This window comes from Pimephales promelas, chromosome 7 (genome assembly GCF_988280905.1).
Source record: "Pimephales promelas chromosome 7, fPimPro1.hap1.1, whole genome shotgun sequence".
Classification (NCBI taxonomy): Eukaryota; Metazoa; Chordata; class Actinopteri; order Cypriniformes; family Leuciscidae; genus Pimephales; species Pimephales promelas.
In genome coordinates, this window is record NC_142775.1 from 31,519,627 (window position 1) to 31,537,665 (window position 18,039).

The window sequence follows — 18,039 nt, forward strand, 5'->3', positions numbered from 1 at the left end:
ATCCATATATTTCTCTCTCACTAGGAACCCTGGAAGACGAAGGGCATCCAAAGTCAAATGCATCCAGCACCTCGGTGTTACACAGGCACATGGACAGCCACCACACTCAGGTGAAGCATATACACAAACACACGCTCTCTTGTGGCATCTGTCATCTAGTCTTCCATGGGGAGAAGGTCTCCAGTGACCCCAAATGGCAGATGTAATCATGGGTAATGAAAGTGAGAGCGGGTCCCATGTCATCCCAGACTCAGCACTCTGCCAAATGAAATGAGTGAAGGCTTATCTGGAGATCATATTCAGAGGTGCATTAGAGCAAGAGGGGTGGTGCTTCAAACAGGCTCTCCGCTACAGGAACAAGCCGAAACCATCACTGTGCACCCTCTGTGCTCCTCAGCATCTCTCTGTGTGTCCTGAAAGCAGGGTTACCCTCACCAAACATTAAAACTTAATGAGGGTACTCTGAGAGCTTCCTGCCTCTGTCTGTCTCTCATTCTCTGTATCTCTATCTTAATGGTATGGTTTGGGAAACACAAATATTTGTTTTTTTGTATTCTACTTGCACTTACCAACCGAATAATGACTGAGTACTAAGAAAGTACTGGGTAATATAAGATGACTACATGGATAAGGTTTAAAGGGGTTATTACCCAGTTACTGTAATTACCAATGACATAATATGTACATGGTGAACTGGACTGTAAAATAAAGTGCTACCCATTATTCTATAATACTGGCACCAAGTCATTTTCATTTACCTGCCTCTAGTATTACGGTGGGTTTTTTTAGTATTGTGATGTTTGGAAATTCACCTTGATAATACCATTTTTATGTAACATTTTATTATTATTTAGTTTAGACAATGTAAACTTTAATATTATTAAGTTGTGCATAACATAATAATAGAATGCATTTATTTAATTATTCACTATGAAAGATCAAACGGGACATAAATTAAATCTAAAGATATATAATTCTAAGTATTTCAAAGATTTATAAATAAATCTCAGAATTACGTGTATGTAATTATAAGTCTGGATGCATGCATTTAAATTTGAACCTATAACTGTATAAATTCATATGTGCATCTATATATTTATACAAGTATATCCTGTAATTATTTGGTCATGTTATTGTTTGGCCCTTCATAATATATCATTTTTTTATGTTGTTTATTTTTTACTTTCTGGTGACATCTAAATTTTACATTATTTATATATATACAGTATATCTCAAATTATAATACAGACTTGTTTAAAGACTGTTAAAGAAAGACTGATGAATAGCACATCAATGGGTTAAATCTTGTCTTTACATAATCTTGAATTAAACGATATATGACCTTGACCATAAATAATACATGGATGATTGCCACCGGCTGCCAGGTAAAAAGCGCCAATGAATCAAGTCAGGTGGAATCTTCTTAAATGTCTAGCATATAGATAGCTTTGACCGTGACATTCATGGCATGGCATGAGCAGTATACAATGTATGTGACTGTCAATCACTAACAGGAAGACCATATTAGGAGTAAGGAAGAAATGGGCATATGTAGTGGACGTGAATGCACGTATGCATGCAAGCGTAGACGCACACACAGAGAGAGAGAGAGAGACATACAGTAGCTAAAGAAAACACCATCTGTTAGGATGATGGGATTGAGGACAGATATATGGCTCTGTCACCTGCTGACAGCAAAGAGAGAATTCTTTGATTTATTGCAGTCAAATGCTCATTGTATAAGCTTATGTGCTTTGTAGAGAGATTCACAACAGACTGTACTGCCTCACATAAGTGTATCATCTTCTGAATGGCTGTGTTCCAAAATGTAGTGAGATGCCATGTAGATGCCATAGACAGAGTCCCGACAAAGAGCCTGTTCGATAAAGTTCGTCATTAACATTATTCAAAAATATTCTTTTTTCTTTTTTTTTCATTGTGCAGAGTTTTCAAAGTTGTAAATACAACGATTAAGTACGATTTACAAGAAAATACATCACAATTTTGGGTTTAATTCAATGTGTTGTATTACTTGCCATTTCTTTGCCCCACATTATGGAATGATGGCCTGTAATGATTTATGAATATGTATAATGTTGTGGCCCTGAAACACTCTTCCATAAAGTGGAACACACATTTAGACGTAAACGTGTGTGGGCCAGTACTTTTTAAATGCAAAACAAATAACCAGTGTCATTCGAGCTGTGCGGAGCAGTGTAAGGTTCCTGAGAGGTCCTCTCTCGCTCTCACTCCACTGCATTGTCATATTTCCCAGCACTGAGAGCTGTGGATTGTTTGTCCATTAAAAAGAAAGCGTCCTAGTTTCTCTAATGGCATTGGCATCCTGCATCACAAATCCAGTTTGTTCTGGCACAGGGAAAGAATGACAGAAGTCTGTCATTATTCTAATGAACAGTCAGTGTAAAAAGTCCTTCCCACAAAAACACATTTTGGGTTTACCTGTGAGAGTCGCTTGAAAAACCACTCAATTATATTAGCTATAACAGTTTGATTTAGTTGATTTATTAAAACAATTGTATGTAAGACAGATTCTTATTCAAATCCTAATTATTGTAAATGTGTTCACCTAAATGATTATTAGGAACACCTAATATACTAATACTGTGTTTGATCCCCTTTCGCCTTCAGAACTGCCTTAATTCTACGTGGCATTGATTCAACAAGGTGCTTAAAGCTTTCTTTAGAAATTTTAGCCCATAGATGGCATCTTGGAGTTGATGGAGATTTGTGGGATGCACATCCAGGGCACAAAGCTCCTGTTCCACCACATCCCAAAGATGCTCTATTGGGTTGAGATCTGGTGACTGTGGGGCCATTTTAGTACATTGAACTCATTGTCATGTTCAAGAAACCAATTTGAGATGATTCGAGCTTTGTGACAAGGTGCATTATCCTTCTGGAAGTAGCCATCAGAGGATGGGTAAATGGTGGCCATAAAGGGATGGGCATGGTCAGAAACAATGCTCAGGTAGGCTGTGGCATTTAAACAATTCCCAATTGGCATTAAGGGGCCTAAAGTTTGCCAAGAAAACATCCCCCACACCACCACCACCAGCCTGCACAGTGATAACAAGGCATGATGGATCCATGTTCTCATTCTGTTTACACCAAATTCTGACTCTACCATCTGAATGTCTCAACAGAAATTGAGACTCATCAGACCAGGCAACATTTTTCCAGTCTTCAACTGTCAAATTTTGGTGAGCTCTTGCTAATTGTAGCCTCTTTTTCCTATTTGTAGTGGAGATAAGTGGAACCCGGTGGGGTCTTCTGCTGTTGTAGCCCATCTGCCTCAAGGTTGTGCGTGTTGTGGCTTCACAAATGCTTTGCTGCATACCTTGGTTGTAACGAGTGGTTATTTCAGTCAAAGTTGCTCTTCTATCAGCTTGAATCAGTCGGCCCATTCTCCTCTGACCTCTAGCATCAACAAGGCATTTTCGCTCACAGGATTGCCGCATACTGGATGTTTTTCCCTTTTCACACCATTCTTTGTAAACCCAAGAAACGATTGTGTGTGAAAATCCCAGTAGCTGACCAGATTGTGAAATACTCAGACTGGCCTGTCTGGCACCAACAACCATGCCACGCTCAAAATTGCTTTAGTCACCTTTCTTTCCCATTCTGACTTTCAGTTTGGAGTTCAGGAGATTGTTTTGACCAGGACCACACCATGTGATTGGTCGATTGGATAATTGCATTAATGAGAAATTGAACTGGTGTTCCTAATAATCCTTTTTAGGTGAGTGTATCTATCATAATAAAGAGAACTGTCGAGCTTAAAGGGATAGATAAAAAATAAATGTATTAAAAATAATGTGGTTAACCAAAAAATTGACAGACCCCATTGACTTCTATTTTATATATATATATATATATATATATATATATATATATATATATATATATATATATATATATATGCCGTATGAATGTTTCCTATACTGTATCATATGTTTCCCATACTATGGAAGTCAATGGAGTCCATCAGCTGTTTTGTAACCCATTTTCTTCTAAATGTCTTCTTTTGTGTTCAGCAGAAGAAATAAATTTGTACTGGTTTGGAACAACATGATGTTGAATAAATGATGACAGAATTTTCATTTTTGGGAGAACTAACCTGTTAAAGTGTGCTGGTCCAATGGTTAACTTGCCTACAAATAAATATGGTCATTGTTTACAAGCCGTTTGAATGAACACATTCTATTAAAGGCGCTTAATTTAATTCTGATTTATGCTATCACAAGATGTCTTATAGCAAAAATCTTAAGTTATTTAAATCATGTAAACTGTTCAAAAGTCTGAGGTCGGAAAGATCTCTTATGCTCACCACGCTGCATTTATCAGATAAAAAAAAATACAGTAAAAACAGTAATATTGCGAAATATTACAATTTTAAATGTTTTCTATTTTATTATACATTTTGTTATTGTGATGGCAAAGCTGAATTTTCATCAGCCATGATTTGGTGCTTAAGAAACATTTCTTGAAAACAGTTGTGCTTCAAAAAAACATGAAATTTTGATTAATTTATTGTGTCGTTGCCAAATAAAGCAATGAATTTCTTTAAAACATAAAATAAGGTTTTATTCACCACTACAAACTTTTGAATTGTAGTGTGTACATGATATTACAACATACTGTACATAGGAACAGGATGTCCGTCAGTTAAACACACACCACATCACGCATTTAATTTCACATGCAGACATCTGTATTGATTTTAATGGCGCAATCGAGTTTGATTTCAACCCCACACATTTTTTCACCTTAAAGTCTTCAGCATGTATCGCAATGTTGGGTTGTATTTTAGAAAGGTAACAGGGTATAGAAGCACTTTGCACTTCACTAATGACACCCGAGACGCTTTGTACCTCAAGAAGCACTGAATGCCATGGGATCTCTGGTTACCAGATCCCATTCTGTCCTCGGTTTCCTGCCTGTGTCACATGATAGGGGTCAAGGTCAGAGGACTGCATTGAAACCAGGAAGTGAATGTAAAAATAATAAGAAAAAAGACTGATACATATCTACTAAATGTCTTTAAATATGTTGTTGTTGTTGTTGTTGTTCTGATGCTGAGCTCACCTTAAAAACCTTATAAAACTTAAATCATTCAATTGAATAATGAAATATTCACAGTGACAGAATTGCCCCCTACAGAGGGAAGTGAGCTACATGCTAGTACTCTCTGAAACTGGATACTAACCTTTCAAACCACATCAACTAGAGTATATGCTCACTCACAACCAATACTCAGTCCTCTGGTAACTTTACACTGAAGTTTCAGATTCGCCACGCTGTGCCAGATAGGCTCTCTCAAAACATCGAACAAACCGTTGCTAAAACATCATGTCCACCAACTTGGTCTTGATTCATTAAGCGATGTGGCATCAAACCACACAAGAAATGATCTCTACCGGTAAAAGCTGTCCTTTTATCGAAGGCCTGACTTTAGGAAAAACAGATGGCAGTGACGATGTGCTCTCATCACTCAAATGTAACCCCACTAGGGGTCATCCTCAAAGGGACGCTCTACCTCTTAATGTCCTTATGGCACTCGGAAGCAGGAAACAGCGTTTTAATGCCTCTTATCATGTATTAGCACACGCCTGCTTCATATTCCCCCTTCTCTCTTGTCTGGTCCATCCGCTCCTTATTGATCCACATTGTAACGTCCCATAACACGCGGAAGATCATGATGTTTAATTATTGATCAGCTTGGTTTCGCCGGAGATTGAGAGCGAGAATGAGGCGAGCACAATCCGGCCTTATCAGCATTCAGATCCGCATTGTGAAGAAGATTGCTTGGAAAATGACAGCAGGAGGAATGAATTGTTCCCGGACGAGCGCTCTTGTAAAGGAGTATTCTTGCTCTCTGTATGCGATAAGGTCGGAAGAGGCATTTTCTTCTGACAGATCTGCTGTGTATCACGCAGGCCTGTAGATGTTGACCGACTGTAGATACAGTGTGAGGTATTGAGACATTTAACCAAGACTTTCAAATCTATGAATGTCATTGGTAATAATTCAATAGCACACCAAGTAGCATCTGTTTAAAAGAAAGATGGCACAAACACATCCATACGGCATCTGACGGTCTGTCCGTATATAAATCATAAAACCATAATCATATGTACTGTTCAAAATCCAAATATCTGGATGCTCTTTTTTAATAATGCATATTTTAGAGTATTGTGGAAAATTAGTGCATTTTAATATTCTGAATTTAGCATTATTTGTATTGTAATTTATTAAAAGCCCTAGAGTGTGACATCATGCCATGTTGTTGATATTCATGTTGGCAATATTCATTGATATTCATTGATATGCATTGATATTCATTCCTTTAGTGGATTGTGTGATTGATTTTATTTTATTTATTTATTTATTTTATTCAACAATTGCACAGTTTAAATGAACATTCCTAATAGTAGTACATCTTTTTTTTTATTGCAGAAAGGTAACATACAAATAATAACAGAACATAAACAATCAAAACAAAACTAAATACATAAATAAATAAGAGGGCATAGTTCACATTCAATTTTAACAAATAAGAGTATTACAAAGCACCAGGGGTATTGAAGAGTGTGTGTGATTGATTTTATATTTTGAATATAAGGAGTCTAATGACTTAAGTGTCTAAATACGACTATAAAATCCGTCATTGCGTATATATTTTTTATTTTTTTTTCAAAGCAACCTTGTACTGGAAATCATACAATCCAGTTTGTTGTAGTTTCTTTAGCATTCAATCATGTCTGCACATCTGCTACAGGTAATCACAGGTATTGAGCACATGATTTCATGTTGTGAAAAGAATGTAAGAAATGCTATATGTGTTTTGAATGTTTTCTCTCTATCTCTGCCTGTCTTTCCTCTCTTCCAGAGGAGTCACCTCAACTTCTCGCCTTTCGGTGCGGGGGCGGCGCTGTAGGCAGGGGGGCTGAATGAGCCCTCAGGCCTGTATAGGGATGGGGTGAGTCTGGTCAATAGCACAGTACCTCACTGGCTGCCCTGCACCTTCCAATTCCCGTCTTTTACGTTTCACTTTTTGCTTCCATGCTATTGAAGGAAACTGCAGCTCTGCAACATCTAGGATCTGCTCTTGCTATGCAATAGGGACATAATTTGTAATGCAGTTACGGTAATCAATATATTAAAAAAAAAATATTAAATTAAAAATGACGTATGCTGTATAGTTTTCTTTCTGTAATGAAATGTGAAAATGAGCTGCAGTTTTTGTTGAAATTTCTCCATTCCTCACCTCTGGTTCTTCTTTCTTTGCTGCGTACATGGTGACCATGCTCTTTCATTGATCCCTCATTTAATCCAGTCGCTTTTTTACGTTCTCTGCCTTCCTAAGTTTTTCTTATTGATTTTCCTCTGAAACAGAGGCTCTTTATGAAGTTTGTCCTCATGCTGAGATGCTCATTGTTGCCTGCTGAATCATGCCTTATAGGGAGGGTGGAGCAGAGCCACGTTTTTGCACTGAATCAATGACTCTTATGTTTCAACCACAAACAAATGTTCACATGTGCCACATATACGGCCAGCAGAAACAGGCCAATGTGTAAAGGGATGGCCACTAGTACTCGATTTCAAATGACAATAGGGTTTTACTTTGTTTTGATGGTCCCTTTAACACATTCTGTTGACTATAAGTAACGCTGCACCTGCATGTCTACATACTCCCATTACTGGTAGGGTTAGGGTCAGAATTCATTGACATGTACAGTAGGTGCTAAGATTCGTGTAGTCAGTAGAAGGGACCATACTGACAAGTTATTGATGATGAACAGAATAACTGTGTGACTTTGTCATCTTCAAAACATTTCACACCAATTAAAATCCAATGATAACTATACACAAATGTGCCAAAACAAACTGCTTCATTTGAGGATAATGGTGTCCCTTTCTGATACTTTGCGTTAGTTTGTTAACTTGATTTAAAAAGTCAAAGAATTCAGCATGTAATTGCTTTAGCAAAATTGTATAATATTGTAATGTATAGTATGACTGTCATTGCATTCAAGCAGTACAAACATATTTGGTTCTCACAAGACATTCACTTTACCTCAGATGTCCTCTAACTTCATGCCTGTTAACTAATATAGGCTTAAGAGTCACGCAGGGTGTCAGGTCAGCCTGTAAAACCTTTAATCCAATGTACCTTTAACCTTTAATCAGAACTGTCCAGGTTTGTCCTGCCTTAACCTGGATTGATATGTCTTTCAAGGTTTTCTCAGCTTTTTGATGTCCTCAAATTGTCTGAAGGCTTTTTAGGAACATGAAGACAAGCAGTCAAGGAGCATTTGTTAGTGGATTGTGGTTAGCCATGATCTTAGCCTTTTTAATTGCCTGTCCTTCTGCGCCCATAGGATTTTAATTACTGGTGACGAGCATGTACTTGATGCACCAAGCCTGGGATTTGTATGTTCGTGTTTGTTTTTGAGAGAGTGCGACATCGCCTAAGACATGCTTAAGAGTTTTTTTTTTTTTTTTTTTTTTTTTTTCCTGAAGATACTAAAGTGCATTTAGGTATATCGTTATTCTGGTGTTTACTTACCATGTGAAGGGAGACAATCCTCCAAAAGACATCACATGAACTCAGATTTCTTTTGTCAGGTGACTTCTAAGCATTGTTGCTCTGGATTCCTCCTCTACGAACCAAAAGAGAAGCAAAAAGATGTCAGTTGGAAGCCAAAACAGTTAGAGAAGAACCGGCAGTGTGTTTGATAGTTAAACAGTGAGAATACAATGAATCATCAGGCCTAAATGCACATGGAAATCCACAGAATCTTCAAAATTGGAACCTCTGCAATTCGTAGAATTATACAAATCCTTCCATGTTTATATATGAAGTGTTATGGCTAATTTAATAATGCTTTCAGATATTAGTATTATCTGAAAAACTTTAGTTTTCTGACTCCATATAATAGATTCTGCATATTAAAATTTGTCCGATTTTCAAAATCAGCACAGAAAGGAGTCTTTTGATTTAGTGTGTGGCTACAAAATAGTACCAAAAAGTAAATTTTTTGGACATGGCACCTCAAAATATTTTTTGCCATGTACTATGGTGCCATGGTATTGCTGCAAGTAGCACGGAGTGCTGTGTAAGTACTATGGTATAATCATTGGGTACCATGTTAAACAGCATGTCAAATGGAATTACCATCTACTTCGACATTAGTTTTCTCTAAGTACTTTGGTTTATCACAGTACAATGGTATTACCATCAGACACATCACTGTACCACGATATAAATCAAGTCCTGAAATATCATCATTTACAGTAACATTTTTACTGCCTAAACTGAACATAAGGCAGTTTTTGCACTTTTTTTGTTGAGATGCTATGAGAAAATGTGGAATTTCAAATCCTCCTGGAATTGAGAATTGTAAGACCCCCACACATCTGCACATGACTGGTCACTGTGAGGGGATCCCATGGGTTCTTGTAGAGGGGTGGGACAGGATAAGAGAGGAGGAGAGTATACTAATCTTCTTAAAGGCTGAATAATAAAAGAGCCATTGGAGAATCCAACTGCACATCTGTACGGCCTGGACAGAGAGATTAACACGCATATCTCTATCCACAATCTGAATTCACTCCCCAATGAATATAGAGACATTTATACCCCTCAAACTCGAAGGGTGTACTGATGGGGCAGGTCCATTGAAGTTTGAGAAATATTTATGCACAGTTCTTAACTGCTTTTGTTTCGAGACCCAGATTTTACACTTGGGATTAAGTGCCTTGAATTTTTTTTTTATCATAAATAAATTAAACTTTGAAATGTAATATTGCATTCTACATAGGCCAAACAAATGGCAAAATTGTTCATTTGCTGGATAGGATATGTCTTGAATTTATGCATGTAGGCCTATGCATTCATGTAGGCCAATTTATGCTTTCAACCAGGGAGAAATATATTTTTTCAATTGTAAAATAAAGGTAGTAAGTAAAAATATACAAACATCTTCAAAACAAAAAAAAAAATTGTAACATAACGCTTTTTCAGAGAATATTTGAAGAGTTCAGATGCAAAAGCCTCTAAGTGCCATTTGAAATTTTCTTCTAGAATGATCATTTTTATCAAGCTTGTATATTTAAGTTCAGTAATTTCACTTAAATGACAATTCATAGGTAATCTTCAATGCCATTTAAGTGAAATCACTGAACTTAAATACACGAGTTGGTTAAAAATGATCATTCTAGAAGAAAATTTCAAATGTCACTTAGAGGCTTTTGCATCTAAACTCTTCATTTAGTGATTTTATTTAAGTATTTGTTTTCTAAATAAAAATATTTTCCAATAGGTCCAACCAAGATAGCAAGAACAAAAATCTAGTATATAGACTTGTTTTCTGAGAATATATTTAGAAATTTCTACACTTATTTTTCAATTATGCTTAAACCAAGAAAAAAAAGAATAGTGTAAGATAATGAACATAAAAGTATAAAGATTATGAAAAAAAGTTCCATTTGAATGTTTCGCTCCATGATCCTATCAGAACAGACATGACACATTTTTAGCTTGTGACCCACCAGTTGAAAACCACTGCAGATGCTAAAGACACTGAGAACTGTTGAAAAGCATATAAAAAGCCATTTTATCAGTTGTCATTACTGCCACCTCAATATGAATAGTATCCAGTTTTGCTGTACACAGCATAGATAAGAAATGGCGAGAGATAGTATCTCATATAAAAGGACAATGAGGACAACGTAAGAGGCGGAGAAAGCAAGTTATGTGTTCCGCCGAATGCCCCAGCAGAGCAGAGTGAGAATCCCATAATATGCGTGTTAATAATGATTCCCTGACCTTTGCCCTTTGTATCAAGATTGCTTTAGTAGGTGTCAGGGCTTATGCAGTGCAGTCCTCGCTGCAGAAGCCCCATGGATGATAAGTACGTGATGAGCCTCACATGTCCCCGCTGACCTTTCACTGCGCTGACATTCAGGCATGACCCATATTGAATTCCAGCCCTCCATCTCATGAAGGGGTGAGCCAGGCTGAATGTCAGCCACGGGCCGCCCCTTTCCCCAGGGATGAGGTATTTCCATGTGTCCTCCCCTTCTTCTAAGCCTACTGACCAGCTGCCCTTATTTGCATACACAATTTCAAAATTGCGGCCCTTCAGTTTGGCACATGCTGTTAGTGTGTTGTTTTTTGTAATTTTCATATATATACTGTATGAATCTTTGGGGTTTATCTATCTTATCATACTGGCAAACATTAACCTTAAAACAAGAGGAGGAACAAATCCAGTGGCGCAAGAAAATTTACTCAATTCAAGGTATTCTCTGAAATTGTTCAATATTTGCTTAATGAAATCATTTTATTTTTTTCAAGGACTTTTACTGCCGTATTTTGAGGTGTTTATCCATGGATTTGAACACTAGCGTGTAATGGGGTCCATTTGTTTTCTGGAAACCTCCAGAGACACCATCTCATCTGAATTGCAAAGGCTGAATCACTGAATATTCTGTCAATTGATTGTCAAAGAACTGGATGTCCCCGATGGTTTCAGAGGCTAGGCTAAATTTAGAGTATAAGTGGCCATGTAGCCCGCCTGTCTGTATCTACATCTCTAAATGTGCATGTGTGCCCTTTGATGAAGCGCATTAATAATGCAAGGTTAAATATAATGAGGTTTTTTTTTTGGATTGAATATGAATAGCTGCATGTGATCCAGGTGCTTTGTTGTGCGGCTTTGTGTACCATCCAGATAGCATTACAGGTGTGAATGCTGTGATTGACACAGACGTTGTGCTTTGTCTAAATGAGTGTGCGTGACTGACTTGACTGTGTGTGTGTGTGTGTGCATGATTTGTTTGGTACACTCTGTGCCATCTTTGTGCTAGCGAAGTGATGTCAGAACTGAGAGTAGACAGATAGGTGTAAATTATGGATCAGGACTTTCGAGCAGCGTACGTGGGTGTCCACGTCTGTAAATGGCCTGGATTCCTAGAATACGCTTCTGCTGTACTGTAACATCGCCACTACACTCTCACACTGTTGGATGAGTTCCCTCTCAGAGCAGACTGGAGTGGTAAAATAGGCCAGGGGCATCCCGTTACGTCATTTGAGATAGTCTAACAACAGTATCCACTGTATGCTTGGCCCCCGTATCTCCCTAAATGCTCTCCTCGAGCAGACAACAGGAGGATTATCAGCATTAAACATACATTCCCCCTAGTTTAGGGTGACCAACTGTCCTGTTTTCCTAGGACATATCCTGTTTTCATATAACAATATAACAATTTTCTATCCATACAGAGGAGGCATAACTTACTTTAAATGTATTGAAATTAATAAGGTATCTTTGAGTAAACTTCGAGTATCATTTGAGTTGGCCCATGTGTTTGCTGGGCCGAGTGTCCTGGTTTTTGGTATTTAAAATATGGTCACCCTACCCTAGTTATGACATGAAGGGTTTAGGGGAGTGTCATAAAATTAGCATATTAAACATATTAGTTAGATTTGGACTAGATTCAGTACAAAATTCCTGATCCCCAACTCTTCTTGTATTCCTCATCATATTTAGGTATCTGAAATTACTTGATCTTGTTTTAAGGATTTTTCCTGGCTTTGTGTTTTTCGTTTTCTTCATTCTGTTGGATTCTCATCTTGGTGCATATGGATTTGGACACCAGTTATTAATTGGGGCCATTTCTTGTTTGGAAACCTCCAGACACGCCATATCATTTGAATTGCAAAGTCTGAATCGCTGAATTATTCTGTCAATTGATTATCAAAGAAATTGATGTCCCAGACTGTTTTTATTTTCTTATTTCTTTCCATTTTTATTTGTTATATTTCAAATCTGCTGTTTTGGTTATTTCTGTTATATTCTTCAGCACATTAAACGTGTATCCAACATTTAAAACAGAGATGCTTCACCCAGAGTAACCTTGCTCAAGGGCAGTAATTGGTTAAGATTAAGGTTCAAACTAGGTCGGCGGCCCACATTGGTTCTTGCTGTATGTACAAAAGACCGTTTGTAAGGATTCTGTAAGTTCAACTTTACCAATAACAACAAATGACAGTCTCGTTAAGCACTAGTTCTGCTTTTACTCACTCCTCTGACGTCCTATTAGAGAGAGAGAGAGAGAGAGAGAGAGAGAGAAAGAGAAAGAGAACAAATGGACAGGGGGCTTTCTCTTTGACCAAACTAAAGCCATGTGACTTTCCCTCATCCCTGCATCCGTCATGAATGGATCAGAGGCACAGCAAGAGGTCCTGTTCCATTTGTGGCATTTACCAGTGTGCAGATGATTGGAATGGATTGATTTATTGGTTTATTGATTACGCTTGTATGATGGATGGGAGGCGCCCATTGGTGGGTTTTGTGTATGTGCGTATGTTAGGGTTGCCAGTTGCATCAGGCACCAGCTGTTAGGAGAGGCATGTTTTCTTGTCTTTTTATTCTTTTAACATCAACAGGCCCTTCTTATCCAGGTACTTGCACTTATTATCTTTCTCAATTCATCAATACAATGACTTGAAAAACACCTCTTCTATGATTTGTCCTATTCTTTACCATGGACACCTGTATGTATTGTATGGCATATCTTCGCTCAAATCACTGCTCCACCAAATGTTGGACATTTCATTTCCTGCTTTAGCTGCTTTGTGCTTTACCTATTTGGGTTATATTTTGAATCATTTCTGTTCTGTATCATTGGTGGTAAGTAGTTTATATATATATATATATATATATATATATATATATATATATATATATATATATATATATATATACTTGTAGATCAGGGGTAGCCAAAACGTATTTTGAAGGGCTACCAATCCTGCAGAGTTTAGCTCCAACCTTAAACAAACGCACCTGTGCCAACTAATCAAGGTGTTCGAGATCACTTGAAAATAGGTGTTTTGGAGCAGGGGTTGAACTGAAGTGTGCAGGAAAGTAGCCTTTCAGGAGCAGGGTTGGCTACCCCTGCTGTAGATCCACCCAATTATGGACCATTCTAAACATGACCTTTCTGTCATTTTCATAGGTGCTCCAGAGGTCACGTGCATGTGGAGATCAGCGGGCCACTCTGCAGGAATTAATGCGCTGGCGGAGGAGTGTTTGTGACGGTCGACCGGACTGGCAGAACGCTTGGCTTCACACAAACACTTCACCCACCCTAACGGTGAAGACCAAGAGTCCCAGAAAGAAAACATCACCCTAGAGATCACCCTGTGGTCTTCTTGGGTTAAACCTCAGTTAAACCCCAGTCCGTAGGCCTGATGGCCATAGGGGTGACATCCTCTAAACAGAGCCAGACTCTGAACTTCAGAGAAGAGGGCATCCCAATTTGTTCTTGTTCTTCTCTTCACTTCTTTTGAAAAAATCAAACGTTCCTTGGACAATTTTCTCCACACGTCTCTCAAACTAATGACCAATTGGGACCAAATAACATGCAGCCCCCAAAGACTACCAATCTCTATCCTGAAGAAACAAAGGGGACATGGCTATTATGAATCCCATTTGCAGTGTCCTGAACTTCTCTCTGTCTGAAAGATCATCGCTTTGATTGGAACTCATCGACGCCATCATAGGCTGTGCAAACAAATCTCAACTGTGCTACTGCGTGCTATAGTCTACATTGTGAGCCATATTTTAGTTTTAAACCCTGGTGCTGGTCGCTCCATATGTGGTTGTTGTTGCCTGGGTTGGGTAAAAAGTGCCAGTTCTGTTCCAACTCAAGCACTCGATGCACATGGACGCGACAGACCTTAAAGTTTACAAGACAAAAACTTTGTGTTGACCTCATAGGCCTAGCTTTGTGAACAAAGTCCTCCTTCAGGTTCAGAAAAGCAACTACACCTCATGCTTTTTCAGGTGCTTTGATTACCCTCCATCAGCGTTGGCAACCATCACACACAGGTTGAGACCTTGTGAGGTCAGGGTTCAGGGAAATGATCAGTAACAAGTCCACAACATGTCAAGCTTCTGGACTACATTCATCGTTCACTGTATGCTAATGTGCGCAAAAGAGATTTCACAAGACATACAGTTGACGAACCTTGGAGGCTCGATTTATATCGAATGGTTAAAGAGCACAATTCTCCAAATACACCTTTAGATGAAACAATCATTACTGGTGGATGAATATTACTGCCGATTTGACTCAGACAACTCCCACAACAAGATTTTGGACTTTTCCTCAAAGGTGCTTATGTACGAATGCTGGGTTGTATGGTAACATGTTAGTACCATAGTAGACGATCTGGACAAACAGCGCATGATCTTTGGTCGCCTCGAAGCTTCGGAATATTCTCTTGTATTTCCTAATGTGTGAAGGTAAACAGGTCTCGAGGCATTTCATTTATCCATACAGTGTGCACGTACAGATTTATTACCTGAAAGAACGTGGGTAAATATTTTTGGACTTTTAACACTGGGTTCACACCAGGAGCCCCACCATAAGCACAGCCATGTACCTGACGTACACAGGTATACGCTTTTCCGAGAATGAGCAGAGCTTGACCTTCTGGTTCTGTTTGTCTTCAATTTGACTGAATAGATGGGTTATGTACAGATTGCAATTGTTTTATGAGTATATTGGCAAATGATTGTCTTTATAATGGAAAGTTATTCCCGAATGTTTAAGGGTGCAATGACAGAAGGACTAAGTTGATGGGTTTTATAGTGTGAATATCATTTTAGTACAGAATGATTGTTTATTCATGGTAAACTCTTTAGCCGTTCTCCATCCACATAGGACTGCGGTTAGTCTTTGAAATGTATAAAGATATTTAATTTATTGTACAGAACTTTTGTGTTTGTGCAAGTATGTTTGAGTTGCACTTTGCCGCTGTTTCGTTTAAGGTTCATTAAGAGCGTCCCTTCATGTCTGTTTACGTCCTGACTTGCTGAAAAAAAAGGTTCCCCAAATGTTACACCTTATTTCAACTCCTGACGCAATGATTTATGTTAAGTTCTTTCAATATTTAAATGTCAATCTTAATATTTAACATACACTAAACCTGAGAAAACAGTGACTTAAAATGTATGGTCTACATAACCAGTGTTGTTTAATGATTGTATTGAACCAGTAGGCTACATTATTTTCAATGTAAAACATGATCTAAAATTCACACAAAATAACAATGTAGAGGTGATTTACTGTAAGACCCAGTCTGGCTATATAAATCGTTACAAACCGTTCTGAGAGCTTATGTTTCTCTTATCTTCTAACTCTTATTTACCCAACTAATGTGAATACTCCCTTCCCCATTCCATTGGACGGTGGTTTAAGCATCTTTCACTGCTGTGCAGTACTGCATAGAGACGCATATTAAAATCCCTGTGCAGGCCGGTGCTGATGGAGACCGGAAATCACTTCATGGCTTTGCTCCACAGTTTTGGAATGGCTGCTTTGCATCGCTACTGCTTAACAGGGTTACGACACTATTATTTGAAACATTAATTTATTGAAAAAAATGCTATTTTATGATATCTAGTATTGACATGCCATCAATACTACAAAAGCAAAAAGAATGAAAATAACTGTACAGTATGAGCCCATTTTTCTACTTTGTTGTTAAAAAGGGAACGTATGTTAAAGCATGAGATCTCTCTTACTTACACACCCCATCTGTCTGTTTTTCTGTACTTAGTCTGATACAGTGTAGAGATATAGACTTCATTGGATCATGCCCTTTGTCTTAACTGGTGCTGTGAAACCATCCAGACATGCTGTTATGAACTTCTCACCGTCCAGCCCAACACGGCCTCGTTATAATGGACTTTTTGATTTGATAGCAAAATAATGGCCAGTAATGGTTTAGTTAAGCTCAATATGTGGTGAATATCTCCCAGTGTTGTAGTCGAGACCAGCTCGTTCAAGTCCAAGTCATGACCGTGACCAGAATAGGGTTGAGTTCAAGACCATGTTTTCTTGCCAATCTTGTCTCGATCTTGACTGTTTTCTGGTCTTGACTCGGACTGGATGGTATGGGTGGTGATGGCGCAGTGGATAAGACACATGCCTTTGGTGTGAGAGACCCGGGTTCGAATCCACTGCGAGACACCAATGTGTCCCTGAGCAAGACACTTAACCCCTAGTTGCTCCAGAGGTGTGCGGCCTCTGACATATATAGCAATTGTAAGTCGCTTTGCATAAAAGCGTCAGCTAAAAAATGAAAAAAATGAAAATGTCAACTCTCTTTTGGTCTAAGACCTCGAATGAGCTCATCTCAAATACAATACTGACATCATCTCAAGATATTCAGATTCCTGTGCTTGCTCAAATATGCAGAGCTCAACAAAATATTAAATTACCATGGCTGTTACTGTCTTTTGTAGTCAATGTGGGTTTTTTTTTTTTGTTGTTGTTGTTTTTTTTTCCCTCCATTCTGATCCTTCTGTAAATTATATATAAACATGCCTGTTACTTCAATACATGTCTGTGGGCAAAGAAAAAAAAAAGATGTCTTGGTAAATATTTTGTTTTGAAATGTTTTATAAAGTTCCTGTACAGCAATAAAGCCGTGTCAGTCAACTGGCAAAAAAAAAAAAAGATAATTTCTTAAAATGGGGGGTGCTCTCTGGCTCTCTTTACCCTGGCTCTCTGTTAAACCCCAGCCTGGTTTACACCTGGTATCAAGATGCGTTTTGGTCGATCGGATCACAAGTACATGAGGGGCACATTCCAGTTTACACCTGGTGTTTTAATCTGTCTCTTTTGTTCACTTTCAACCACTTCTGTCTTGATTTCTTCGAGAGGTTTAATCTGTAGGTGGGTAAATAATGCATTTTATTTTATTTTTTTCAGATATATTGGACAAAATAAGCATGCATAATGTACATATGAACGTGCCCGGAGACGACAGGAAATCATAAGCTTTCGTTTTTGCTCTGATAGCTGCCAGACCACGCCGAAAAGGGTGAGTGCGAAACGGTGAGTGTGTATTAGAAATCGAGAATGGTGAGAGAGCATTGGTAAATGTTTGGTATGTTTTTTTGTTTTCGTTCAAACCAAAATTACGTCTTCAGC

At 38.2% G+C, this 18,039-nt stretch overlaps 1 protein-coding gene across 7 annotated transcripts in view; it reads left to right on the forward strand.

Moving 5' to 3' along the window:
* Nucleotides 1-17,567, forward strand: part of myo16 (myosin XVI) — a 166,552-nt gene extending 148,985 nt beyond the window's left edge. For 5 of the 7 annotated variants that reach the window (XM_039683123.2, XM_039683120.2, XM_039683121.2 and 2 more), the window contains 2 exons: nt 25-110; nt 14,050-17,567. In XM_039683123.2, coding sequence (XP_039539057.2) covers nt 25-110; nt 14,050-14,226 — 263 coding nt within the window. In that variant the 3' untranslated portion in view covers nt 14,227-17,567. Of the gene's footprint in view, nt 1-24; nt 111-6,910; nt 7,001-14,049 lie in introns of all 7 variants that reach the window. The other 2 variants (XM_039683122.2, XM_089133334.1) reach the window with 1 other exon arrangement.
* The last annotated feature ends 472 nt before the right edge of the window (nt 17,568-18,039 follow it).